This window comes from Vigna umbellata, chromosome 5 (assembly GCF_029865625.1).
Source record: "Vigna umbellata cultivar VRB3 chromosome 5, Vumbellata_1.0, whole genome shotgun sequence".
NCBI lineage: Eukaryota > Viridiplantae > Streptophyta > Magnoliopsida > Fabales > Fabaceae > Vigna > Vigna umbellata.
In genome coordinates, this window is record NC_142169.1 from 11,001,889 (window position 1) to 11,028,764 (window position 26,876).

General features: G+C 34.6%; 2 protein-coding genes across 8 annotated transcripts; both read right to left on the reverse strand.

Moving 5' to 3' along the window:
* Positions 1–355: 355 nt before the first annotated feature.
* LOC148197679 (uncharacterized) lies at positions 356–14,977 on the reverse strand. Of its 7 annotated transcripts, XM_088091787.1 has the most exons (16): positions 14,546–14,972; positions 13,498–13,581; positions 11,943–11,991; positions 8,252–8,711; positions 7,886–8,142; positions 3,139–3,418; positions 2,845–3,051; positions 2,519–2,771; positions 2,082–2,427; positions 1,705–2,018; positions 1,383–1,618; positions 1,150–1,311; positions 969–1,073; positions 826–901; positions 677–737; positions 356–596 (listed from the first exon to the last, which is right to left on the reverse strand). In XM_088091787.1, exons 9-15 carry the CDS (start codon positions 2,170–2,172, stop codon positions 726–728), a joined length of 996 nt encoding a protein of 331 aa, XP_087947913.1. In that variant the 5' UTR covers positions 2,173–2,427; positions 2,519–2,771; positions 2,845–3,051; positions 3,139–3,418; positions 7,886–8,142; positions 8,252–8,711; positions 11,943–11,991; positions 13,498–13,581; positions 14,546–14,972; the 3' UTR covers positions 356–596; positions 677–725. The 7 variants fall into 7 exon arrangements, 6 of the variants coding, with proteins under 6 accessions (XP_087947913.1, XP_087947912.1, XP_087947914.1 ...); XM_088091786.1 differs by lacking the exon at positions 13,498–13,581; XM_088091788.1 differs by lacking the exons at positions 7,886–8,142; positions 8,252–8,711.
* Positions 14,978–24,871: 9,894 nt separating this feature from the next.
* Positions 24,872–25,667, reverse strand: LOC124836710 (trypsin inhibitor DE-3-like). Its single transcript, XM_047311886.2, has one exon. The coding sequence runs from the start codon at positions 25,585–25,587 to the stop codon at positions 24,964–24,966; it is 624 nt and encodes a 207-aa protein (XP_047167842.1). The 5' UTR covers positions 25,588–25,667; the 3' UTR covers positions 24,872–24,963.
* Positions 25,668–26,876: the final 1,209 nt, after the last annotated feature.

Below are 26,876 nucleotides of genomic sequence, written 5' to 3' on the forward strand. Positions count from 1 at the left end.
GTAGGACTTTATGCCTCGGTTCCCTGTGAACCGAGGCAGTATGTCCCACTTGGTTGTAGCTTGAACCTAGGCAGTAGAGTTCTTTTTTTTTTCTCATCTGCAAGCCTTTCTGCTTCGGGTGTGACTATAACCGAGGCTATAACGGGCCTTTCTACCTCGGTTATGACCTCAACTGAGGCATATACCCATGTTTTTTTTTTAAAAGAGGTCTGTTTCTGCAACATCCCAACTATAGAAATAGACCTGCATATATTTTTATAGCCAGAACAGTCCAGAATAATCCAGAAACGTATATTGTGAATGAAAATTATATTAAAACATAAATATATTCAATGGAATCATAAATCAACTTCTTAGAAGCTTAAATCAATCCAATGTAATCATAAATCAAGTTTGAAGCATAAATCAATGCAATGTACAAAGTTAAACTAATAATAATGTAGAAAAACATAAAACAACTTAGAAACATAAACTTAGAAGTTACTATATCCTAATATCTACTACATATTATTATATAAATGAATTACATATTTAGCCAGTGTTTTCCTCACAAGTTGAATTGACTTCTCTGGAATTGGAGCAGTCCTATTAAATCTCTGCATAAAACACAATGATTTCAATTAGTGTATATGAAATCTAAACTATAGAGAAAATAAAATTCAAACCTAAATATTACCGTTTCCCATCCACTGGTGTAATGTGCACGAATAATGGTCATCATCCATTTATCTATTACACTACAATATATCATCATAATTATAAAATGTTAAGTAACATCATTTGAATGGAACCAAATGTAACAAAGTATGAACTAAAATACCAAACCTTAAGGGCAACCCATGCATGCTTTTTAGCTGTAGCAATAGATCTCCCAGATAACATCATATGTGTTGCAAGGGAACTATTAAAAAAAATTGCTTTAGCATACATTTATACAACAAAGAAAGTTGAAACATTGAGGTTCTTACCAACCTACTACATGTCTAAGAGGGTTGGGAGGAGACTTGTGCAATGAACAAAACCAGACAGTAGTGTTCTCTAGTATGGAGATCACAAGTAGCTGCCAATGACACCTGAAATTGGTAATAACTTCATTGTCATATACCAAACTTAATAAATGAAACTTTAAAGTTAACAAATTTCACTTGCCCATGTATATAAGGGAGAAAATATATCTCCTTCCCCATTCCAAAGCAGGTGGTGATGTATGCTTGGATATCATCAAATTTATTTCTTTCACGAGTCATAGAGGGGTCAATGAACCTATATACATCGTTGAACCCCTTCTTGTTACTAACATCAAACATATACCTAAAATGAAGAAATAATCTGATATAAGTAACTTGATAAATAATTAAATAAAAAAGTTCCCATAAACTTACATCATCCACAACTGAATGAGTGTAATATTAATTTCTTCTCTCCCCAATGCAAGCTCCCTAACATCTTGATGATGCAAGTACAATGGGATCTGAGTTTCTCTTCCAAATGTAATAAAATCCCAGTGTACATTCATCGGCGCATCTAAAATGATTTTAACAAGCTCGTTTAACGCACCAAGAGGGTCGTCCTCAGATAAATGAGTCTTCTTCGGTTTAGGAATTCTCTCTTGATCTATCTGTTGTTACATGCAAAAATGGTTATGTTGTAACGTCAATTAGAAATAAATATTAAAATTGAGAAGTATATAGTACAAGTGTTTACCGGGGGATCAGATAAATCACCAACCAAATGTCTAGGCCAGGCGACAAAGGACTTAAATGCCTCTTCCACAGTGAAGAACTCATCTGTAGGCACCGGAAGAACGACATCTGGTATGACAACTTCATCCACCGTGACCTTGACCTCATCTTCTGCAAGCTGTACACCATGCACTACAGTGGTTGTCTCATAAACTGTACCACGAGCCACTAGCATGGTCCCAGTATCAGAGAGAATATATAACTGACATGGACGAGTGTCATCCATGTCGTCCCCTAGGGCACCGGCAACTGAGCAACTTCCTTTACCGCTTCTACCTGTCAAATTAAATGTTAGGTTATACAAAAAGTAAATTAATAAACCAAAATCATTAAGTTTACCTATAGGGGGCACAACATGTTCCGCTACAGGAGATGGCGGAGGACGATTTCCATAATCCTCATAACGCCACTGGAACTGGTGCGCAACCATTTCAGCAACTTCATCATACAACTATGCCCGAACCTTCTTTGTGATCTCCTGCGTCATCTCTTTTCTTATGTCCTCCTTCATCTTTTCATATGAGTATGGACGTGAGGAAGACCCAAAGAACTGTCGTATGTCTATGCCAGTCCCAACAGCACGCACCCGTGATGGGTGCTCAAGTCGTCCAATAGCTGTGGGAAGAATATCCTGACGACCTTCTTGTGTGAATTGACCTTGGGAGCTCTGCTCATCCAAGGACTCCTGTCACATAACAAAACTTCAAAATCATTTGAAAGATCTATGTAATATATATAACAAAAATAATGTAAAAATATGAGAAATGACATCTTACAATTCTTTCAGATATCTCTCTGGCAGAGTCGGAAGTCTAGGAGCCCGATGGTCTTATACGGGCTAACTTCCACTTCTCGTGGCGAGATGGTGGTGAAGGAGGAGGAGGAGGAGGGCACCACTCTCAGAAAGTGGAAGTCTACTATCGGACTTTTGCTTCATTATTTTTTCCTCAAGCTTCCTATATCCACCACGAGACAGTAGGTGTGGATTTTTATTCTGAGCACTTATTCCCTATGTTTTTGACCTTTTTTCTTGTGACAAAATGAAACAATTGTCATAATAAAGAATTATGAATGATGAATTAAATGATTTTACTACACTTACCTGCCACGCCTCGAATGAACGAAGCTCTACAAATTGACGCCATGTTTCTTCGTCAATTGCTGAATATTTGGAACATGGAGTTTCATTACTTTTTGCTCCAAATATATATCTGGACGTCAATTTTGTCTTAAACCCTCGAAATTTTTCTGCAATTGCAGATAAACACCTACTCCTTAAGCTCTCGACATTTGGCATATCAAATGTCATCTGCAACAAAGAAAATAATAACCTTATATCAATACAAAATTATCAATATAATGAATCTAGAATTTGGAGCAATATTGTTTAACTTACCAATAGATCTTGTTAGATGAGATTCCGATCAGCCTCAGATACATAGTCAAAGGATGAAGTAAGTATAGAGATACGGTCACGTGCTAGTACTCCAAGGTAAGACCTAAATACATCTGTATTTGGGCCAGATGCAACTCCAATGACCACGTCAATAATGACAGGTGCCCTCTCACCTGCATTTCTTCTAAGTATAAGTTGTCATAACCTCGTCGCTCCTCTCGTCCATCTAGAAGTGGTGGGGACTTCATCGCCTGACGAATGAGGTGACTCAGCCATATATCTGTCACAATAAATAAGATGAAAGATTAATAAAACACTTATAAAATAACATATATTATTTAACAAAAGCCATAAATATTTACACAAACATGAAATTCATACATAATCATATGGATTGGTCATATATATATATATATATTCCCTCATTGTGATCTTCTCATATTGCTTGTATATCATCAATTAGAGGGTCATGATCCAAATATATTGTCGTTTTAAATGGATGGTTGTCAGATATATGAAGATTACTTAGATTCTCTTCTTTATCTTCAATTTGTCTTTTTCCTTGGAGAGTAACACACCAATGGTTAGACGCAGGATCTTTGAAATAAAAAACCTGACTTGCTTGATATGCCATGATGAACTGTTCATCTCCATAACCAACCTTTCGAAAATCAACAAGTGTCATACCAGATTCATCTATTTTGACGCCACTCTTATTGTCGACCCACTTACATTTGAACAATGCAACAAAAAACTTAGTGTAATCAACCTCCCATATCTCTTTAATTCTACCATAATATCTCATGGATTCAATTACAGGATTTTGATCTTTGGATGTGGAAAATTGTACCGACTCAGCTTCTAGACTGACGCCACTATTTTGTACTGTGCTTTTATCATCCAAAGTCTTTGTATAGAATATGCAATTATTAATTTCGTAGCCTGTACAACATACAACATCAAACATCAAACATCAAACCATTTGGTAGCCACAACAAAGTCTCAGAGGACCGTGATTCTTTCGAAACTTCATATTTGAACCAGGACAAGAATGTTCTGTTATGCTCCATCAACTGCCATTTCTCTGATTGTTGTGGATAGTTGTCCTTTACAACGACTTTGAGTGCTTCCAAAAATGGGATCACTTCATTTGTGTTGTTTAATATGTACAACTGTGCTTGCATCAATTCTTCACGACTTTTCGTCACCACATTCACACCTCAGATGCTTTTACTTGTAGAATATCTATTCAACCATGATGTCCGAGGGAATCCTATCGGATTTGCTTTAGTTATATAATCAGAGCAAAACTCAATACTTTCTTTAGCAATATATCTTTCAATCATTGAACCTTCTGGACAATATTGATTTTTGACGTACCCTTTCAAAATCTTCATATAACGCTCAATAGGGTACATCCATCTTAAGTATACTGGTCCACACAACTTTATTTCTAAGATCAAATGAACAAGTAAATGCACCATGATGTCAAAAAAGGATGGAGGGAAAAACATTTCTAGCTAACACAAGATGATGATAATTTCGCTTTGAAGTTCATCTAACTTTGTAGGATTGATGACTTTACTACAAATTGACGAAAAAAATGAGCACAATCGAGTTATGGTCTGCCTAACTTTTTTGGGCAAAATTCCACGAATTGCCACGGGTAACAACTGTTGCATTAAGACGTGGCAATTGTGAGACTTCAGTCCAACAAGCTTTAAGTCTTGCATTGACACTAAGCTCTTGATATTTGAAGAGTATCCTTGGGGTACCTTGATACTCTTTAAACAAAGACAAAAACTTATCTTCTCTTGTCTGGACATTGTGTAACATGCAAGGGGCAAATAAGTACGTTTACCAATCTCTCTTAGTGCCAACTCTTCTCGAATCTTCATGTCAACCAAATCCAAACGCATATTCACTCCGTCTTTTGTTTTTCCCTGGATGTTTAGTAGTGTACCAATCAAGCTATCACAAACATTTTTCTCTACATGCTTGACATCTATGCAATGTCTAACATCTAACTTTGACCAATATGGAAGATCAAAGAATATTGATTTCTTCTTCCAAGGGGTCATTACATAACACTTCTTCGAAGTTTTCCCAAATACATGATGTACTCTATTAACTCTTTCAAGAACTTCAAGTCCAGTAAGTGGAATGGGTGCATTGTCTTTCTCTTGTTCTCCATTGAATTCTTTCGTTAACCTTCGATATGGATGATTAGATTGTAAAAATCATCGATGACGCATATACACTGTCTTCCTTCCGTGTTTTAATTGATGAGCTGTAGTGTTTTCTTCACATATAGGACATGCTTTATGACCCTTCACACTGTACCCCGACAAATTACCGTAAGCTGGGAAGTCATTAATGGTGCAAAATAACATGGCATGCATCATGAAAGTTTCTGAAGCAAAGGCATCAAATATTTCAATCACATCGACCCACAACAACTTCAAGTCTTCAACTAGTGGCTTGAGATAAACATCGATGTCATTTCCAAGCTGCTTTGGACTAGATATCAACATTGACAACATCATGTACTTTCTTTTCATTCACAATCGAGGAGATAAGTTGTAAATTATTAGTATAACGGGCCAACAACTGTGATTGGTACTTAAACTACCAAATGGGTTCATTCCATCAGTAGCTAAGCCAAACCTAAGATTTCTACATTCTTCACCAAATTGGGGGAATTCTTGATCAATATTTTTCCATTGCTTTGAATAAGCTGGATGACGAAGCATCCCATCAGTTGTTCTCTCATCTGCATGTCATCTTAGGTTTTTAGCGTCTTTGGGATTCGCGAACAAACGCTTAAGTCTGGCCACTAGTGGAAGGTACCAAACTACTTTCAAAGCAGAACCATTCTTTTCTGTGTGACCACTATCTTCACCGTTGTTTTTTGACTTGTATCGTGATAACCCACATTTTGGACACTTTATCAAAACTGCATTCTCATTCCTATATAATATGCAATCATTCGGACATGCATGTATCCGTTTATACTCCATACCCATCGGACAAAGAGTTTTTTTTGCATCATAATTACGAGTGGTTAATGTATTTCCGTCTGGCAGCATTTCATTCAACTACGACAACAATTATGTAAAACTCTTATCAGTCCATCCATTGGTCGCCTTTAAATTCATGAGCCTTAACAGCATTGACAACCGTGTGAAGTTAGTGGAACCGACATACAAAGGAGTCTCCGCATCAGTGGACATCGTTTCATACACATGCACTTGGGCAAAAGCTTCTGCGCCAACATCATGGATCATGTCCTCAAGTTGTCTTCTTCTACTTGATCTACCATATCAGTTGGAGAGACAGTTGGAAAGTCTGTTAATTCGCTGTGCCATATCCATGTTGTATAACTTCGTATGAAACCATCACAGATAAGATGTTCCCTAATATCAGTTGAGTTTAACTTCCTCCCATTCAAACAGTTCACACAGGGACATTCAAACATTACGTTGCGCAAACTCTATAAATTCTTCTACCCCTCTCTCGTACTCAGTGCTGATGCGTGGTAAATTAATCCACCCTCGATCCGTACGCATGTTTACTGAAATGGTTTACACAATTTCAATAATCTTGAATGATCACTTTGATCGTGTTTGTATTCAAGGTGTGACCCTATCCCATTCAAGAAGATTCACTTTTTTTAGTTTATTAAACATATCAATTTTAAACATATCTTAAATTTCACGAAATTTTGCCAGCATTTCGCATTGGTCTTCAAGTTACACGAAATGAAAGTGATTATAAATCACAATCAAATCTGCACCCGAAGATCAATACAAAACACAATGACAAATTTTCATGAAATTTAAGACATGTATATTAAAATTGATATGTTATAATAAACTATGAAAAAAGTTATTACTCTTCTTAAACTGTCCAACTGGACAATTCAAGATTCAATACTTGTAAATTATTATTACCATCTCCTCTATTTTCATTTGTAAAAAGTACGTTTGTTCAAAAAATCTGGAGATAGTAAATATTTTTTGTATTGAATCTCAAACGGGAAACTAAGGCTAATTCACAACAACAATATATATTCAAGCAAACAAATAACTACACATGCAACATGCAATATATTCAACCAAGCAATATATTCCACCAAGAGTAAATAACGTCATTTCAAAGTCTATCTATCTTGTTATTTTTTTATGTCTTATATTTTGTTAACTACCTTGAGTTACACTCTTTGAATCAATTCCTTGAAAAATACTCAGCCTTTACTTCTTTAACTAACTTCGCTTCCATTCTTTGAATTCCTTTCTTCTAAAAGCCATATTCTTCTTTTTAAATTCAAAAATAAATAAAAAATAAAATACATTTTCAATCACTCTAAGTGTTAGGCTTAGCACCAATTAATCATCCCAAATTCCCAGCCTTAAAAGTTTGTTCAAAAAAAACAACTCAGCTTTTATTTTATTAGGTAACAATGCTACAATTCAACGTGTTAATCACTACACTGTACATTTCTAAATATATAATTACGATTTCACTGTTTTTCCCTATCAATTTTTTCTGTTCTTTATGTCTTAATCCAACTCCCAAACCGCCAATACACAAACTGCCAAAGTTCCAAGCATGTACCAATTTTATTATCAAAGACAGCAAATGAAGACTACCCAAACATTACCAAATGAAAACAACCCAAACATAAAATTTTTATCTGAGCTTTTGCCTCCACCAATTATTATCAGCAAAAACAAAATCAACCAACCTTAATGCAAGCAGCAAGATTGAAACAACTTTGGAGACAACACCGGTGGAGGCAGCAGCGGCGGACACCAATGGCGCGACGGCAAACGGAGGAGGCGCGACCAAAAATGACAACGAGCAGGACCTTTCGCGAACACTAGGAATAACGAGGCAGGCGAGACCACTGGCAGCACAGGGGTGGTGTGACGAGCCAAGGAGTGGAAGTGGTGGTGGTGGTGGATGCGCAGAGGAAGAACACATACACAGAGGAAGAAGACACTGTGCGACGCAAATGAAAGGTCTGGTTTAAAAAATGAATTGGAGCTACTACCTAGGTTATTCAAAAAAACAAGGTAATAGCACCATATAGCACCGGTTGAAAACAAACCTGAAGTATAAAGTGGTCGTATGCAGGACTAACGACCTCGGTTCCCTGCTGAACCGGTGCCTTAGCTCTGGCGTAGCAGGCAAAGTACCTGGCAACGTAGCAGGTGCAGGTGTAGCAGACATTTGAGCATTGGTTGCCTGGCAGAACCGAGGCAATAGGGCCTTCTCAGAAAGCTGTCAGACAAAACTGTTTGGTCTGTAGTGCACTGTTCAGAGGTATAGGCTTCGGCTCTTGTTTTAACCGAAGGAATATGGCCATTCCGCCACGGGTTAAGTTGCAACAAGGTATACAGTCTTATACCTTCGGTTTTTCAATAACCAAAGCGTATATGGCGCATTTAAAACTGACGTTTTTACTAGTGCAACCCACATGGGCTAGGGTCAAATCTTATTTAATGGGCTAATTTAACAATTCTGGTGGCAACTCCTCTTGAAGTCCAAAATAAAATTCCAAAACCGCCCTTGAAAATAATAATGGAAATAATTAAGCTCAAAAAATTTAAATTAATTAAAATATGAATTACTGGTTGAATTAAACCCAAATAGAAAGATTGAGAAAATAATAGATAGTTAAGTACAATTCTATAATTAAATCTGATATAGAAAGACAAGTAAATAGGAGAAAATAATTATTCCTCAAATTAGACCACTACAAAAAATAAGGATATTACCGAAGGCCAAAAGCCCTCGGAAAATTCTAGAAGCCGTCGGAAAAGGGTATTTACAGACGGCTTATCGACGGCCAACAAGCCCTCGGTAAATCCCTTGTCACTAACATTTACCGAGGGCTTATGCCCTTCGGTAATTACCGAGGGCCAAAAGCCTTCGGTAATTACCGAGGGCCTGAGGCCTTCGGTAATTACCGAAGGGCATAAGCCTTCGGTAATGACCTAACGTTGGTATTTACCGAGGGCCAAAAGCCTTCGGTAATTACCTAAGGTTGGTAATTACCGAGGGGCAAAAGCCTTCGGTAAAATGGAGGGAAATGTAAGGAAAAATTGTATTTGTTATAAACCAACCAGTAGACCTACATAACAGTTTTCAAGTACAATAGGATTTTAAATGACTACTTAACTTAAAAATCAAGTTGTAGCCTAATAAATGAACATACCATATATAGGAACATAGAATATATACATCAACATACAATATATACAATATTTGGGAAAAATATTTTTTATATTTTAGTAAAAGATACAGATTAATGCAGGCAACAACAAGCACAAAACTCTGAAGTTGTTGGTAGTCTAAAAATAGAATGAATTTTAGTTTTCTTTTTTAACAAATACTAATACTATATGTGTATTTTTTTGGACCACACTACAACTTTAAGTTATTAGACCCTACCTACACAATTATTTTTAAAATTGTTTTAATTAAAATTATAAATTTATCTTCACAATCTGTATAACAAAGGTCAATGTTTATATTGAGGTAAACATTTCTTTGTAATCAAAGGATGATAATAAAAACAATTGAGGTTTGGCTTCTGTTCTATTATCTGCTTAAAAAGTATAATACTCAATTTTTTTTTCTTTTTAATTATATTTCTAATTCCTAAATGTATTACATAATTATTATAAATAAGAAAAATAAAAATAATGAATGTTATTTACAAAGGTAAAACTAGTTTCAATACAAAATCTTGTTTCTTTTGAAGTAGACAAACAAAAGGGAAAAAGAAAATGCTCTGCCATTGATTGTGAGACCTGTCATTTGACATGAGATATCAATCTGTTACTCCTAAGTTTAAATGTCTGGTCTGAGAAAGTTTACATCCTACTGTCACATGTTTATTATTAGTCATCAGTTTAAAATACTGTTCCATTTTCTACAGTTTTATCTGAATATTTGAATAGAAACAGACAAACAAAATAAGAGAATGAAAAAATAATAATCTTTTAACTGTTTCTTCTTTCAAAATATGTTAAATTTTATATGAAAAGTTGATTGTTGATTACAGTGCATTTGTCTAGATGATAGTTTTTAAAACAAAAAAAGTAAGAATGTATGCTTTAACTATTCCTTTTATTTTAGTAACTAAAGATAATAATGAAATAAAAGAAAATCTGATATACTTGAATCAGAGGGATGATAAAGACTAAGACTAAAGAGAATTAAAATCTTATTTGAATTACATTAAAGTTCTTTCTTTAACTCTCTCTCATAAAGCTCTTTATCTAAAAAAAGATCGTGTGTTGATGGATCCTAAGCTCTCAGGATCAGATGAGCCTCCGAAGGAAGACTTTCAAGTTAATTATTGCTACTTTTTCATGTTTGGTAGAATGCCACATTTGCTTTTTCTAGTATTCATACTGCAACCATTATGTCAATAACATCATAAGTCCACCCAAAACCCAAAAGTGTTCCTGTAGAAGAATTCCAATAATACTTCATGTGATTAGGAACAAAGGCTAGTCTTAGTCTTGTTTGGTGAACAGAATCTTTTAAACTCAGTTTTGGTGGTGTAATGGAGTGATTTTATCACATTTTTTGCCATAACAAAGTCATATTTCGAATGGTAGAAGTTTCTATGTTGTGTGACAGTTTGAACAAGTCTAAAATGATGTTTAAAAGTTGCTAGCAGAGTTCAATTAGTGATATAATGGGCTGAGTGCATAATAGTATACTAAACCATCAATTTTGAGTCAAAATTGGGAAGTGACAAGGTGTTTTTGAGTAACAGTTTGGATTTGAGCCAATTCAAAGTTATAACAACTTTAAAATCACTAAATGAAGTTGTTGGAGTGATTAGTTGTGACCTACAACCACTGCTATGACATTTCCTGTCTTAAACCACCAAATTTTGACTCATTTTTTTGGAAAAAATGAACCAGACAGCACTTGTGTAGATAGTGGTAGCATCTTCAGGGGTGGAAACTTAATAGCTCTTCATCTAAGTGCCTATACAGCAACGAAAATTAGCTTACTAAAACATCATTCTGCAGTGAGAAAAACAGTGAAAATTTGGCAACTCCACTACCCAAATTTTGAGACACAAGCAAAATAGTTGAGGGATTGTAAGATTGAGTGTCTATCCTCTAAAAGAAACTTGGTAGAGCACCCTAAGAAAGTTCAGAAGTGAGATTTGAATAACCTTGGTCGAGAGGAACAACCAATCACTACATGACTCATCTAAATTGTAGTTTTCAAATAAAAATGTGAGAGATTTTGATGTTACAAAAAGAGAGAGATTTTGTTTTCTTCCATAGATATGGGATGAACAAGTGGTTGAAAAATGTGAGACCCTAGGTGCATGTTGGAGGGACATGGTCTTGGCCTATCATTTTTGGGTGGAAGTTAAATGAGAAAGGAAGGAGCATGGTGGGGGGGGGGGCATGGTCCTGGCAGGAGCAGAATGAAGAAAGAAATAAAAGGCAAAGATGAGAAGAAGTGTACAATACACATTCTTATTGTTGTTGGCAACCTTAAAGCATGTACTTTATCTCCTTTTTCATTAGGTTTGTTATCAATTGTTATAGTTTTTGAAATTAGAGAACACAAAAGTGTCTTCAATGAATAGGCTTTTACACAGATCCATCAACAACAAACTAAAATAAAGCATCTACATAAGTTTCCATGCTCAATTTGCAGAATTTAATTCTCATGAACGCTATAATAAGCAAAACAAACATTCATACATGCTCAAATTGCTCAAACTGTGAAATTTATAAAACAAATTCAATACTCACCTCTTTAGTGGACTTTTCTAGGAGGGATATAGGTTTGATAACTTTGTATCTGCAAGGAAATAAAATTGCAAGATATTCAGCCATGGTCTAAATTCCAAACAGAAGAAATGTCAGAATTACACAACAACAACTCTAGATCAAAACTAACTACTTTAGCAACTTTGTTTGATGAATTGAAACATGTTAAAACTCAAATTTAACTCAAAACCAAACTACTACTGAAAATCACCTTTCTACTTCCCAAAATTGACTCATAATTGGTGGTTTTGGAAGTGATTTTGTGCCTAAGCTATTCTTACACTTTGGTAATCATTTCAACAAATTTAATTCATCAAAATACACTCGTTTGAACTCTAATTACGCACAAAATAGATCAACAACTCAGATTCAATTTCCAAGTTCCAAAAATGCCTTAAATATGATGGTTTGACATATTCAATTGCATACAGGTGATTCTAACTTTATATGAATGGTTCTAACAGCTTTAATACATCAATTTGGACTTGTTTAAACTTCCAAACACCACAGAATCACAGCAGAACGAAAAATGATAAGTAATCACTCTTTTAGTACACTTTTTTAGGTTCTAGTTACTCAAACTTTGAGTTTTAGGTAGTTGTTTGCTTTTTAGTAGTTTCCTAGCTTCATTTGACTATTTTAGACTTGTTAGGATAGTAACATTAGTTATTGTTAGTCTACTTTAGGTCAGTTGCCACTTTCTCAGCCTTTTACATGACTTTTTAAGGTTTCAAGTACCCAAACTGTGAGATTTAGCTACTTCATACAATTTGACATGTTTCTTAACTTCATTTAACAACTTTAAACTTGTTAGGATTAGTAGAACACACAGTCTTATGCTAATTTAGGTGAGTTCCCAATTTCTCACCTATTTAGTACACTTTTGTAGGTTTTAAGTAGTCCAATTTTGAGTTTTAGGTACACTACCAATTTCACTTCTTTCTTACCTTCATTTAACTAGTTTAAACTTGTTACAATATGAAGATTACACATTCTAAGGTTACTTTAGGTGAATTTTGAATTTATGACCTATTTAGTACACTTTTTATGTTCTAAGTGCCAAATTTAGAGATGTGAGTTGTGATTTTTAGAAGTTGTCTTAGGAATCAAAACTTCACTCAATTCTTTGTCATTTCTAGTCACTTAGAACTGGTGTGGATAGTTATAGGTCTGTAAAACAGAATGCACATTTGCATCCTAATCTATTTCACCCTATTTTACTGTAACTTTAGGTGCTCAATAGTCAAATTTGATTTTCATCTTATTTTCGATTTGTGACTTCATTTTTATCTATTTTTTATGTTTTACAAGTTTTCTAGATAGTTATTTGACGATAAAACAGACCCAAAGAAATAATGAATGATCAAACTATATATGACTATGACAAGGCCTTTCCAGTCAGAATAGACCCTGCCATCCACCTAAAATGCTCTTCATTTCTTTTAGCCTATGTTTGGTACATTCTAGTTTTAAATTAAAACATATTAATTAAGATTAATAGTAGTTCTCAATTACATTAAACACAACACAGATATACCTGGTAGCTTTCCAGGTTTGCATAAGGGAAAAAACTTGGCAACAATGCCTAACGCAATTGAGGAACCAAAAATGAATCCCCTGACTTCAAGTTGAAGCAAAACAAAGTTACTCTCACTCAGCAGAATAATTACAATCATACCATAATTTATCCAATATCAATCACACAACATAATTTCCAGAATTCAGCAACATCAACTCAACCATCGAAAACAAACTCAAAAGCTAAAAGTAGTTTTTATACAAGTACCCTTTTAATCACACCAGATTTAGAATCCCATTCTATTCTACTACGTAGGCATGCATTCATTAACAACTACTCAACAGAACCACAATTGAAACCCCAATTAGAATATAATAGATCAAAGAAAATTGCAAAACTGCTAGCATTCAATAGAACTAACTGAGATATTATAGCCATCACATTCAGTACAATAAATCAATCGTACCAGATCCCAATTTTCTCTTTTCAATTCAGCAGGTATCTAAGTAAAACTACACTTAACTTCCATGTAAACTTTACTAGGTTCTGGACAGATTATAAGCAAACTAATTCCACCGAATACCGAAACATCAAACACAAACTTAAAACCACATAATTAAATTATATACACTTTAGAAGCAATAATCACAGCCACCAGGAAACACTAATACGATCAGACTATATGAAGTTGTTTTATGGACAAATTTTTTTTTCTTTTCAACACAAAGCATATGCATCAATCCCTCCTATTAATAACACTATATAATAGTTCTAGATTGTCCAAACAAACCAGTCAAAACTATTAAGAGTTCACTGAAAGACAATAATAATCATTTCCAATTATATCAGTAACCAATGTGCACAATTAGAACCTCAATTAGGATATGACATTTTATCGCGCAACAAAATGCCCCCTTCATGCTTAAAACACCGAAACAGATAGTCCATTGTCCAATTAATGACCTTAGTTAATCAAACCACAGTCAATGACATCCACTAATTTGATACAACTGCAATAAAGCACGTCCAAGAGTAATTGAGAATGAATTTTAAACGCACAACTTACCTCAACTAAGATAGCCCTTGACGATGGCAGCCTTTGTAGAGCACGACAGCGACAGAAGCCCACAACCACCCCTCCAACGAAGTCCCTCAACCAAGTTCCTTCAACACAGAATAAACTCCAGACCACCAGCCCTCAACGCAGCAACCAACCCACGACAAACCCTAGCCCAAGACTCCCCAAACCAGGACGCACCGTGAAGGAACCGCGATCAACGAACCAGTGACCTATCCACCGCCAATGCTCCAATCTTCTAACCGAGAAAGGAAGGGAAGAAAGCGCGCCAATTTTGTGCGTGAAGAAAGGGAGGGAAGTGTGTGAAGAAAGGGACAAAGAATGACGAAAGCGACTAAGTGTGAAGAAAATGAAATTGGGAAACGAAATCCCCAATTTGAAACTTAAATCACCGAGAATGTTACCGAGGGCTCAAAAGCCTTTTGTAATCATCTCAATACCGACGACTTAAAAGCCTTCGATAATATGCCGTCGGTAAATTGTGATTTTCCTGTAGTGGACCATACTTAATCTTTTTCACTCCGAGGCAAAATCAAGACGGAGATCAAGGAACAATTCGAAAGATATCAAGAAAGTGACACAACATAAGGAAACATAAACAAAAAGACACATAACTAAACAAATAGATTTATACAATCCTCAATGAATCCTGCAAAAAGAAAAGAAGTAGACAACATCCAACACAAAGAGTTAAAGAAACCAGATACTCATGAAAATCATCCAAGCATTTCAAGACATGGCAAAATAATCAATCAGCTCAAGAAGTGAATCAAAAGCAACAAAACCTCACAAGATGTGTTGTATCACTATATCTCTCAAGTGTCTAGGGTAAACGATTTCAACTCAATACACTCAAGTAAGCAAACAACAAACAAACTTAGCAAGCCTCTAAATATCAACACTCAAAACCTATGCATGTTCAGATCAAAAGGTTTTTTTAGGGTTGTAATGGGGCCAAGGACAAGGGATGATAAAATATAGATGAAAAGCTACAAAGCAAAAGGAATAGAGGAGCAATGGGGAACAAGTGAAAATACAATAAAAGCATACCCAAAACCTCTAATTTCAATCCTCTTCTTGACTCCACCATTCATTTTCTTTTTCTTTTCTTGCCCTTTGTTTTACCATACAACAAGAGACAAGATACATAACATATTTACACAACAAACAATAAGAGAAACCAATAAACCCAACTAGCCAATTCATAAGAATCCAATGAACGCACACACACAACTCCGCACTTGTTCCCAAAACAATTCCAAAGCTCCAAAATTCCCTAAGGTTAAGGCAATCATGGTTTTTCACTTTACGGATAATTTATTAGCTTTAAAATAAAGAAAAGGGAAAACATAGGCTCAAATGGGTTATCAAATTATTAGATCAATGAAGAACAAAAATACCTTTATCACTTCTAAACATACATATCAATCAAGAATCATCAAAAAGAGTTAAGCCAAGGCACATGTGCAAGAAATCAAGAGATATAACACACACAAGAAAGAACATAAAGTGTCTCAAATCCTCACTGATCAATCATTTTTTGTCCTATTCACTTAGCTTTCTGCACTTAATTTAATTAGTGAATTGTGCTTAACTCTCTATTATTTTCTCATTTTTGCTATTTGGACTTAATTTGACTAGTAATTCTTATTTTAATTAATTTGAATTATCTGAGCTTAATTATTCATATTATTATTTTTAGGACAATTTTGAGATTATATTTTGGGACTTCAAGAGAGCTGCCACGTCAATGACCATTTTCCACCTCAGCATTTTATGTTTAGTTAGTTTGTAATTTTGATTTTATTTTCCTTTTTGTAATTTTGGGCAGACTTGACATTTTGGGCCCATTTTTAGTGAATTAGTGAGAGGCCCATTTTAGGGGCTTCCTTGGCCTTGTTGTCTAGGGTTTTTTACCCATGTAGCCATAACATTATATTCTTTCATTCTATTCCATATTTCATTTTAACTTCTAAGGACGTGAATAACTCTTCTATAGAGGTTTTCATTTTCATTTTCCAACATTTACATTTTTGTAGCAATTTCGTTTACAATATTTTGTTTCTTTGCACTTTCAATTTCGTTTACTGTTCTTGACTCTGCATTTCGCTTCTAGTTGCAATTTCGCATTCCAATTTCATTTTTGGGTTCATTTCCGTTTTTCCAGTTCCGTTTGCCTCTGCTGTTATGTTTATAATTCATTTTTACTATTTGTAATTCATTTTAATGAAAGCTTGAATCTTCTTGGTTGGTAATTAGGGATATTGCATTTCTTCCTTGAGATTATTGTTCATCATTGTGATTGTGCTCATCTTTCCTTGCACCATATGCAATTTGTTTTGTTCTTGCAAATTAGTTCACGCTTAGTGGTTTAATTTCTGTTTAATCTTCGCTTAGTTGATTAGAGTCACAATTGCTTAATCTATGGTAGTGCATAATTGATTAAATATGTGCATTACATTTGCTTAATTCGTTTTTATTAAAAGAGGATTAATCTTCACTTAATTGATTAATTTGTGTTGGATTACTGATAACAGTTGAAAAACTGTTATTTTCATGCTTAAAGTTGATACTAAAAGCAACCTTTAGACTTAGAAACTAGCTTGAAATCATGCCTTTTGTTTATATTTTCAGAAATAAGAGAGCTGGACAGGTTTATGCTTGATTTAAGTGTTTTTGTGCAGGTTTTGAGGTGAATTTGGTGAAAGAAGTGAAGAATAAGAGAGAGGACATTAGAAAAGACAAGAAAGAGTGCAAAGAGGAGAAGTCGAAGGCACCGCTCAGCGGCAAACTACCGCTGAGCGGCACTCAAGAGGTGACGTTGGAACCGCTGAGGGGCAAAATGGCCGCTGAGGGGAAGAAAGAAGACGCGCAATCACCGCTGAGCGGTAAATACCGCTGAGCGGCACTTTTTGGGCTTGGACTTTTGTAATCTTTTGTAACTCTAGATTAGTATATAAGGGCTTGCACGTCCTATAGTTAGCATCTTTGGCAGAAACGAGGCAAACACTCTCTCTTTCACCCCTTTGAAGGAGGATCTTGGATGCTCAGGCTACCTCTTCCACTTTATTGGGTTTATTCTTTCATACTTTCATTGTAATTCATCTAGGTTCACCATGAATATGGTGAACTAAACCTTGTATGTTTGTTGGGGAGTCAAAGTAATCTCTTGAAGCTCTCATATATGGATTTGTTGAGTACATCTTTGAATTAAGACATATGCTTTCTTTCATCATTAGTTAGGGTTTTTCCTCTTTGCTCAATGCTTGCATTGTTTAACTCATTCTAATGCATGATTATTGGTTTTGTTGATACGGACACGTACGGGGAAATCTAGATCCGGGGAATTTCTCCCAATATTATACTGACAATATTATATTGGTTGCCTTAAGCTCCTGCGCAAAATAAACTAATCATTAGGAATGCTAGGAATTGTATGAACTATTTGATTAGGGAGAAGCCATCTAGAATGGTACTTTAGAGAGTGGCATTAACAATGATGATTTGAATGTTGAATTCCTAAAATGTATGAGAGTGGATGAGATGAAATTGACCCCCAACAACATATTCATTCATATATTCCATTGAAAGTGTTTATCTTTTGTCTTTGCCATTGATCAAAATTCATGCATACATGTTTATTTTCTGTCTTGCATTTTAAACCCAAATATTTCGTTTGTAAGTCTTAGTTAATCAAGAAACCACATAACTAAACTAGGCCGTGAGTCCTTTGGGAAGAACGATACTTGGTCTTACCAAGTTTATTACTTGAAACGATTCGGTCATACTTGCCGATTGTGAAACAAGTTTGTGACATCATATTTTGGTGCTTACAAATTTGTCCATCAATTACGGGTGAAAGGAGCGTGTAATTTGTTGTTAAATAAGGATTGGAAGCAGTACAATTGAATTAATCGCCAACCTATTTTTAATCACTATTTAGTCAAAGTTATTTGCTGCGTTAATTTCAATTCGCACACTTGCTCAAACAACCCCTCACTACGTGTTTGATCCTTTGACTGAACCAAAAATTTGTCCTTGAGAGACGACCTAAGAGTCATTGCGTAGTATACTACATTTAATTTTCAACATTAATTTGAGTCGAGCGCGACATCGATGATCACTCACACAGAGTATTTTTGTCATAATTAAATCGACCCCTCAAACTTAATAATCATCTTTTCAAGTAGAGAAAAGCAGGGCTTTCAAACCATACAATATCAATCAACTCCTATTCAAGAGTGAAGTAAGAGCCTACAACCTAAACAAAACTCAGAAATCAAGAGAAGCATGCAAAACTGTACACCAGACACAAGCTTAAAATAACAAAACAACCTAGAAAAACCTATACAAAGAATAGTCTCCAAGGACGTTGTTGAGAATGGCAATTACATTTGAAGACGAAAAATGAGAGCCATTCTCAAGAAGCAAGTGGACTGACAAGCAGAAGCAGCGCTACCTATTAAACTCCAAAGCTCGCAACTCTCTGATGTGCATTAGGGAATGTCGTTGTCGCGCTCGACTTAAATTAATGTTGCAAATTGATTGCAGTATATTAAGGAATGACTCCTAGGTCGTTTCTCAAGGACCAATAAAGTCGAATGAAAACATGAATTAAAGATAGGTCGGCCACTAGTTCAATTGCAATGATTCCAATCCCTGATTAGTAATGATTAATTCGTTTCTTTCACCCCAATCCAACACAAATTAATCAACTAAGTGAAGATTAAAATAGAGTTTTCATAAAAGCGAATTAAGCAAATGCAATGCACACATTTAATCAATTATGCGTCACCACAGATTAAGAAATTGTGGCTCTAATCAACTAAGCGAAGATTAAACAAAAATTAGACAACTAAGTGTGTACCTAATTGCAAGAATAGAACATATTAAACATTGGTCAAGGAAAAACGAGCAAAATCAATGACAACATAATAACCTCAAGGAGGCAATGCAATCTCCTTAGTTAGACACCCAAGAAAATTAAGCTTCCATTAAATAAGAAATGCAAATAGAAAAGAACAGAAATTAAAATTGATTCATTGATTAAGGAAAACGAAACAACAAACAAAACTAGAAAAGAAACTAGAAACGAAACTAGAGTGCAAATGGAAAACGAAATTTAGCACAACAGACGAATTACATAGCAGAAGTAAGAAAAACGAAAATGAAATTCAAATGGTATTCAAAACTGGAAACGAAATTGCAGTAGAACAAAGAGAACAAGAACAATAAAACGAAATTGAAATGGAACTGTAATGAAATTGGAAAAACGAATTCAGTACATGAAAGGAGAAGGAAAACGAAAATAAAACCTAAGGAAGCAACATGTTCTACGTCCCAACACCAGAAACGAATGGAATAGATTGTGTTACTGCATGGGTTCAAAACAAAATAAAAATTGGGCTCCAAGTCATTAAATCTGGCCCAATGGCCCAAAATTACAATAAAACAAAATAAAAACAGAATAAACAATTATGAGGTGGATAAATGATGTGGCAAATGATGTGACATCTTCTCTTGAAGTCCAAAATAAAAGTCCATAAAATGCCTTTAAAATAATAATGGGAATAATTAAGCTCAAATAATTCAAATTAATTGAAATATGAATTACTTGTCAAATTAAGCCAAAATAGAAAAAAATGAGCAAATAATGGACAATTAAACACAATTCATTAATTAAAGTTGGTACAAAAAGCTAAGTGAATAGGAAAAAATATGGATTCATCAGTCCTCTCTAAAGAAGAGTACACAAATGTTCAGGCTTACCAAGGAGCTAAAGAGATGTGGGACACCTTGGTTGTTGCCTACGAAGTATCGAACGAAGTCAAAAGAAATCAGATGAGCTTGTTGACCAGATATTATGAGTTGTTTTGATGCTTGAAAATGAAAACATCTAGAGAATGCTCAGCAGATTCCAGACGATCTTAAATGAGCTAAAATCCTTGGGAAGGTCATATGATAACTTCAATTATATTGATAAAATCCTATGAAGTCTTCCCAAACAATGGAAACCTCAGGTCACAACTCTCAGTTTGTTAAAGAATCTTTAAGGAGTGAGTCTAGAAGAGCTGGTAGGGATTTTGAAAGTACATGAGCTCCAACTCCTACAAGATAGTCCTATCAAGAAGGAGAAGAGTATCATGCTCAAAGCTATAATGAAGACGCCCACCACAACTCTTGGAACAGATGAATCCTTTGAGGAGTCAGACGATGAACAAGACTACATGAACGAGAACAATTAAGAGAAACTCTCATTCATTTTGAGAAAGCTTAAACTTATATGGAGGAAAAGGAGAGGCACAATTTTCAAAAGTAGACGCTTTGGATCTAGCTCGAAGAACAATATAAAAGACAGACGACCAAAAGATACAACTTTCTGTTTCAAGTGCAACAAACCTGGACATTTCAGATTAGAATGTTCCGAGATATAAAAGATGAAGAAGTCAACAAGGACCAAATATGAAAAGAAAAAGATGGTGATGATCACTTGGGAAGACTTGGAAAAATCTGACGAGGATGAAAATGCCAAAGTATGCCTTGTAGCAGGAAATGCTGAGAGCACATCAAATGACTTTGATGACAAGGTAAATTTCTCTTACCTACACTCTATTAGAAATGCATACTATGAACTGCTATCATATTCATCTCAATTGTCTAGTACATATAGGGATTTATGTAATCAATGAAAAAAAATACTTACACAAAGGAATAATCTAAAAGAGGAAGTAACTACATCTAGGGATAATGTGAAGGCACTACAACCAAAGCTTAGTAATCTCAGGATAGAGTTTAGTGTCTCTGAATAAGATAAAGAGGAACTAGGCTATAAAACAATCCAAAAACATTAAACACATAAAATCCCTTAGGCTTGAAAATGAAACCATCACTAAAATATTAAATAGAACACATGAGGGAAATGATAGGCTAGATTGTTAATTAAGAGAAAGTAGGCATCCTTCCAACAAACAAGGGTATAGAGGACCAAACATAAAACACGTTAATAAAACTAACCACACTAGGTTCATTAGGTCCAATGTTGATACATTGTCTTCTAAAAAGAAGAAAATCTATGTGTCTAGCCAGTTAGGACCAAACTTGTTATGGGTACCTAAGAGTCAAATAATTCCTCTTATTGATAAGTCAAAGCGTCTAAGAGAGTTATGTCAAGACAGCGTCTTCGATTGAACTCTCGGGAAAATGAAGAAATGTCAAGACAGCGTCTTCGACAAAAACACTTTAAAAGCCTAAACCTAAAATGCAAAAGAAAACATAACATGTTAAACACTATTTCTCTAAAAAGGAAAAATCACAGAAAGTGTTTACATCAGTCTAAACGATACAATGAGCTGAAATTGTTACTTCATCCAATGATGAAGTTTTACTCAATGCTTGGTATCTTTATAAGAAAAACTTAATTGTTAAACGCTACCTCAACAGTAGAAAATGAAAAGCACTTTGTTGTTTTGAGCAAGTTCTAAATGACATTAAATGCTTAACGTTCAAAAACAACAAAAGTGATGAGAGATAAGACATATCTACTGCATGATAATCTACTATATTCTTCATAGATAACCTACTCTACACGCATCCATGTATTTTATTTAAAAATCAGAATTGGATGTTAGAGACAAAAGAGATATTCAAGGAATGTTCTTCACTTAAGAAGCAATGTCTAAAAGGAAATACAACCTACTTCAAGCAAAGTATTGAAAAAGCAAGCCTGCTCTAACAAGTTAACTTACCAACGACTATTGTACACGAAGAAAGAGAAGACATAAGAATCAAGGCCAAAAGCTTGATCTAACGGACATTTCTCTAACAGCTTTTAAATAGAAGATCATTCAGATGAAGAAAAAAAGAGGATAACATACAACGAAAATATTCATCCTAAGAAAAGTGTTCCAAAGAAAAACACAGAAAGGCTTAAGAAAAGAAAATATATGAGCAGAAGAAAAGAAAAGAAGTTAAGCAATAATCTCGAACTTCATTATAATATTTGCTTACTGTTGTAAGAAAGAGAAAAAGAGAAAAAAGAGAAACACTTGCGAGTGTTTAGACTGCATTGTATTGTACTCATATCCTCTCTACGAGAGTAATAGTCTAAACATTTTGTAGGCAATGGTTGATTGCAATTCTGAAGAAAATTAAAATACTTGTTATGGAGTTAAGGAAATCTAGGCAAGGTTGTATAGTACCACGAGTTGTGTTAATACTTATCCAGTTTAGGGTAACGAGAGGTTATCCGTTGAATGAGAAGACCACGAGTGGTGTGAATACTCAACTGTAATCTTGTTGAAGATTATAGTGAAACCCTCTACGAAGAAGACTGGATGACGTAGCTCAATTGGAGTGAACCAATATAAATATATCTGTGCAATTATTGTTTAACTTTTGTCTAAACACTTTTCTTATTAAACCTAAAACTGCATTTTTATTTCTACATAAGAAAGTTCTACACTAAACGATTCTTATTCAACTAAGAAAGTTGTTATAAACGCTATAGTGCACACTCTGAATAGTTTGTTAAAAGCAACTATCATTTAGAATCATTTACATGGTCGAGCGTTTAAGTATTCATTTGATAAATCCAAAACTCGACAAACATGCTATATCAGAAGGGTTGCAAATTTGTTTTTCCATTAACAGTATTCACCCCTCCTTTCTAGTGTTTTTCCAGTACTTCAATACTAGTTGTAACTAGGAGTGGTACTAATACTCGTTGGAACCAGAAGTGGTGCTAATACCTATTGTAACCAAGAGTGGTGAGAATACTCAATGAGATCCTAGAGAGGCAAAATTCAACGTTAATTTAACATCGAATTTAAAAAATTTGACGTCAATTTAACGTCTCCTGCTATGACTTCGTTCGCGAATTCGCCATTAAAAGCCCAAAATATTCGACGTTGTACGCGATTTTTGTACTAGTGTAAATTTCAAACGGGAACTAAGTTTCACTCAATTAGATACTAATAATCTAACAAACCAATCATAACAACACAACAAAACTTTATCACATGCATATTCAAAAGCCAATAACATGCATACACAAAAGCAATTAACGTGCATACACAAAAGTCAATAACATTTATATATCCAAAAGCCAACAACATTCAAATCCAAAAGCCAACAACATGCAAATTAGAAAGTTAACAACATGCATATTCGAAAGTTAATAACATGCATATCCAAATGCCAAAAACATGCATACCGAAAAGCCAATAACATGCATAGACAAAACTTTTAAACAAGAATGCTAACCTTCTTAACCGATTACAAACGTAGTGGAGGAATTGGAGGAGTGGAAAACGCAAAAAAACGTTGCCAAAATGCAAGAAATCGTCGCCTAAGGAAACAAGCAAAATTGCACCAAAACACAGCGAAAACTCATTTTAATCGGTTCAAATGGAAGATAATCCATCAAAGACTAATTTAATCAGAGTAAAAGTAAGTTTAAACAGTCCAAAAGAGAACAAAGGAACCTGAAAATGCAAAGCTGCGAGACAAAATGCAAGGAGGAAGATGATGAATAGTGCGCGTATAGAGACATCAGACGTCCGACATATGGGGCCCGAACGTCTATGTGTATTTAAAAATTTAATTTTGTTGGAGGCTATATATGTCCGATATATGGGGCCCGGACGTCTATATGGACATCAGACGTCCGACATAGGGGCCTGGACGTCTAAAGCAATGGAACATGACAACTTTTCACCTACCTGTCAGGTCATTAGGCATCCGACATAGGGGCCCAGACGTCTATAGAGACATCAGACGTCCGACATAGGGGCTCGGACGTCTACACTACAAAATAAAATGACTTTTTGTATCCTTTGCGACCATCAGACGTCCGAGATAGGGGCCCGGACGTCTAAAGCAATGGAACAGGGGCTCGGACGTCTACACTACAAATTAATGACTTTTATTAATTTTTAGTAATATAAAAGTGGAAATAAAATAGTATAATCTTATTTTAGAAAACAAATGAAAAAAAATGGAAGAGTCTGTTCAATTTTTTTTTCTCAAGTTCTGTTAGAGATAAAATTTAACTGAGTAAATTGAATGTTTTAACCGTTTACATTTGAACCTAATAGAGTAACATGTCGTACTTATTTGTTTATAAAGTCCATAATTTAAATGAAAAATTAAAATTGGTATGGTATTAATTATATTTCCTGTTTCATTCCTTAGTCCTCGTGAAATAGTTTTTTACACACGGTTTGTTTTATTGGTGAAACGAAGGACATAAACCAGACAATGACTTTGAAGAGGCGAACGGATAAAATTAAAACAAATTTTGTGACTCTAGAAATATAAACACAGCAAAAAATCCAAAGACATAAGCTTTGGATGTTTTATTTATTCTTAAAAGTAGTTAATTACATCCGAAGCATACCGTAGATGCATCAAGCACGAGTTTTCATGGATAGTGGTTCATTTAGACCTAGCAGAGATGTTGATGGAAGTGGCGTAAGAATAAACTGGAATGGGGTTTTCTGATTGACGGCCAAAAGCCTGTTCCCTGCTTCATCATTAACAATGGCAACATTACCGCAGAGGCTGCCGCCAGGTGTACAGAACAAAAGCTTGTAGGTATTGGCTGAGGAAGCTCTCTCAATAATGAAGGAACCTTTGAGTGAATTTTGGTAGCCAACTTTAACGAGGGTTCCTTCAGAAAGAACCTCAACAGCTTTCCACTCAAGAGAGTTGGCACCGAGAGGATCATTTTCGAAGTCAATGAACACAGGGCCTTCAGGGATAAATTGGACACGAAATGGGGATGTAATTTTCAATGGAAGCCCTGGATCGGTCTCAAAAGGAGACTGCACAACTGAGAGACGGCTAGTTTCGTTTCCAGTTTTAATTCGTCGAATTCCACCGCCGAGCGAAAATATGTGTGGCCTTATATAGAATAAGCCACCATTACGAACGACGTTACCACTGCCGTCAGTGACTTGAGCAGTGATTGAAGGAGGGTAGAAGGTTAGGACAGAAAGAAGGAAGAGAGCAAAAAGCATTGTACTCGCCATTTCTTTGGTTGGCTATGGAACAAATCAAGGCTTTTCTCTTATCAGTTCAGTACAGGTTGTGTGAATAAGAGAAGATTGGAGAACCCATTTATAGAACTACGCGACTGTAAGATGGTGATAAGGTGAACATTTTTTATGGATAGAAAATCCTGGTACTTATACACACGTGAGAAAAATGAGAAAAAGGAAAATAATACTTTTGTTTAAATATATGTTTCGATTTTTTGTAAAATAAATTTCTTAGTTTTGCTTGGTTAAAAATATTTTGCATTTATCTGTTTAAAATTTTTGTTATATTTTTCAGCTATTATTAAAATGTCCAAATCTTTTACTTTATTATTTACAAAATGTCCAAATCTTTTACTTTATTATTTACAAAAGAAATTATTTCCAAATGAAATATCTATTTTAAATATCCAAGTTTTATTTTAAAATGAATAAATAAGAAAAAATTATTTAAACTATTTAATTTCTGTTAAATATGTCTCATTTATATCAAACCAAAAGCATACATTAATAAACTTCATTTGATGACTCTTAAATTGTATTAGTAATGCTTTAGCATGACCGTGACTTGCATGTTATGAATACTTTCGAAGAAAATAAATGTTTATTTGCTTTATTTTGTTTTTGTTTGGTATTATTTTTTATAGTTATATGCTTTGCCTTAAGTTATAAATTGCTTTGGAAATTAATATTATTGAGTGTATATTTTTCTTAGAACATAATTATTATGTTATTTCTTTATTTTTATATTTTTGTTTAGGGGTAAAATGGTCTTTTACCTTTATTTAATTGGTGTAGAAATTAATTAAGGAGTGGTTTGTGTTGAGATTGTTGATAGAGGGAGTACAAGTTTAGCTAAACCCACACAATCTCAATGATGACTATGTTTTTTATGATGACAACACATAATTAATAATAACACATGTGTATACTGTGTTACACATGTTATATGCTTTTGCTTACTGTGTTATATTTGTACAAGCATATGTGTGAACATTATTGTGTTGTTTAAAGCATACCACTATGTTTAATATGTGATTTTATATGTGTATGCATAACATAAGTGTTCGGAAATGAAAAACCACAAGCACTTTGGTTGAACTTTAATGTGTGGCAAAACAACAGTTTTAAGTCGAATACATTATATGGGATGAATCGATTAAAACTCGTGGGTTTGCAGAAACTCTTTTCAAGTGTGTTGTGAGATATTTTGAAGAGAAAACTTTTCAAAAATTGTTTTAAGTGTTTTTACTTAATCGACTGTATGCTTCTTGTATTCGATT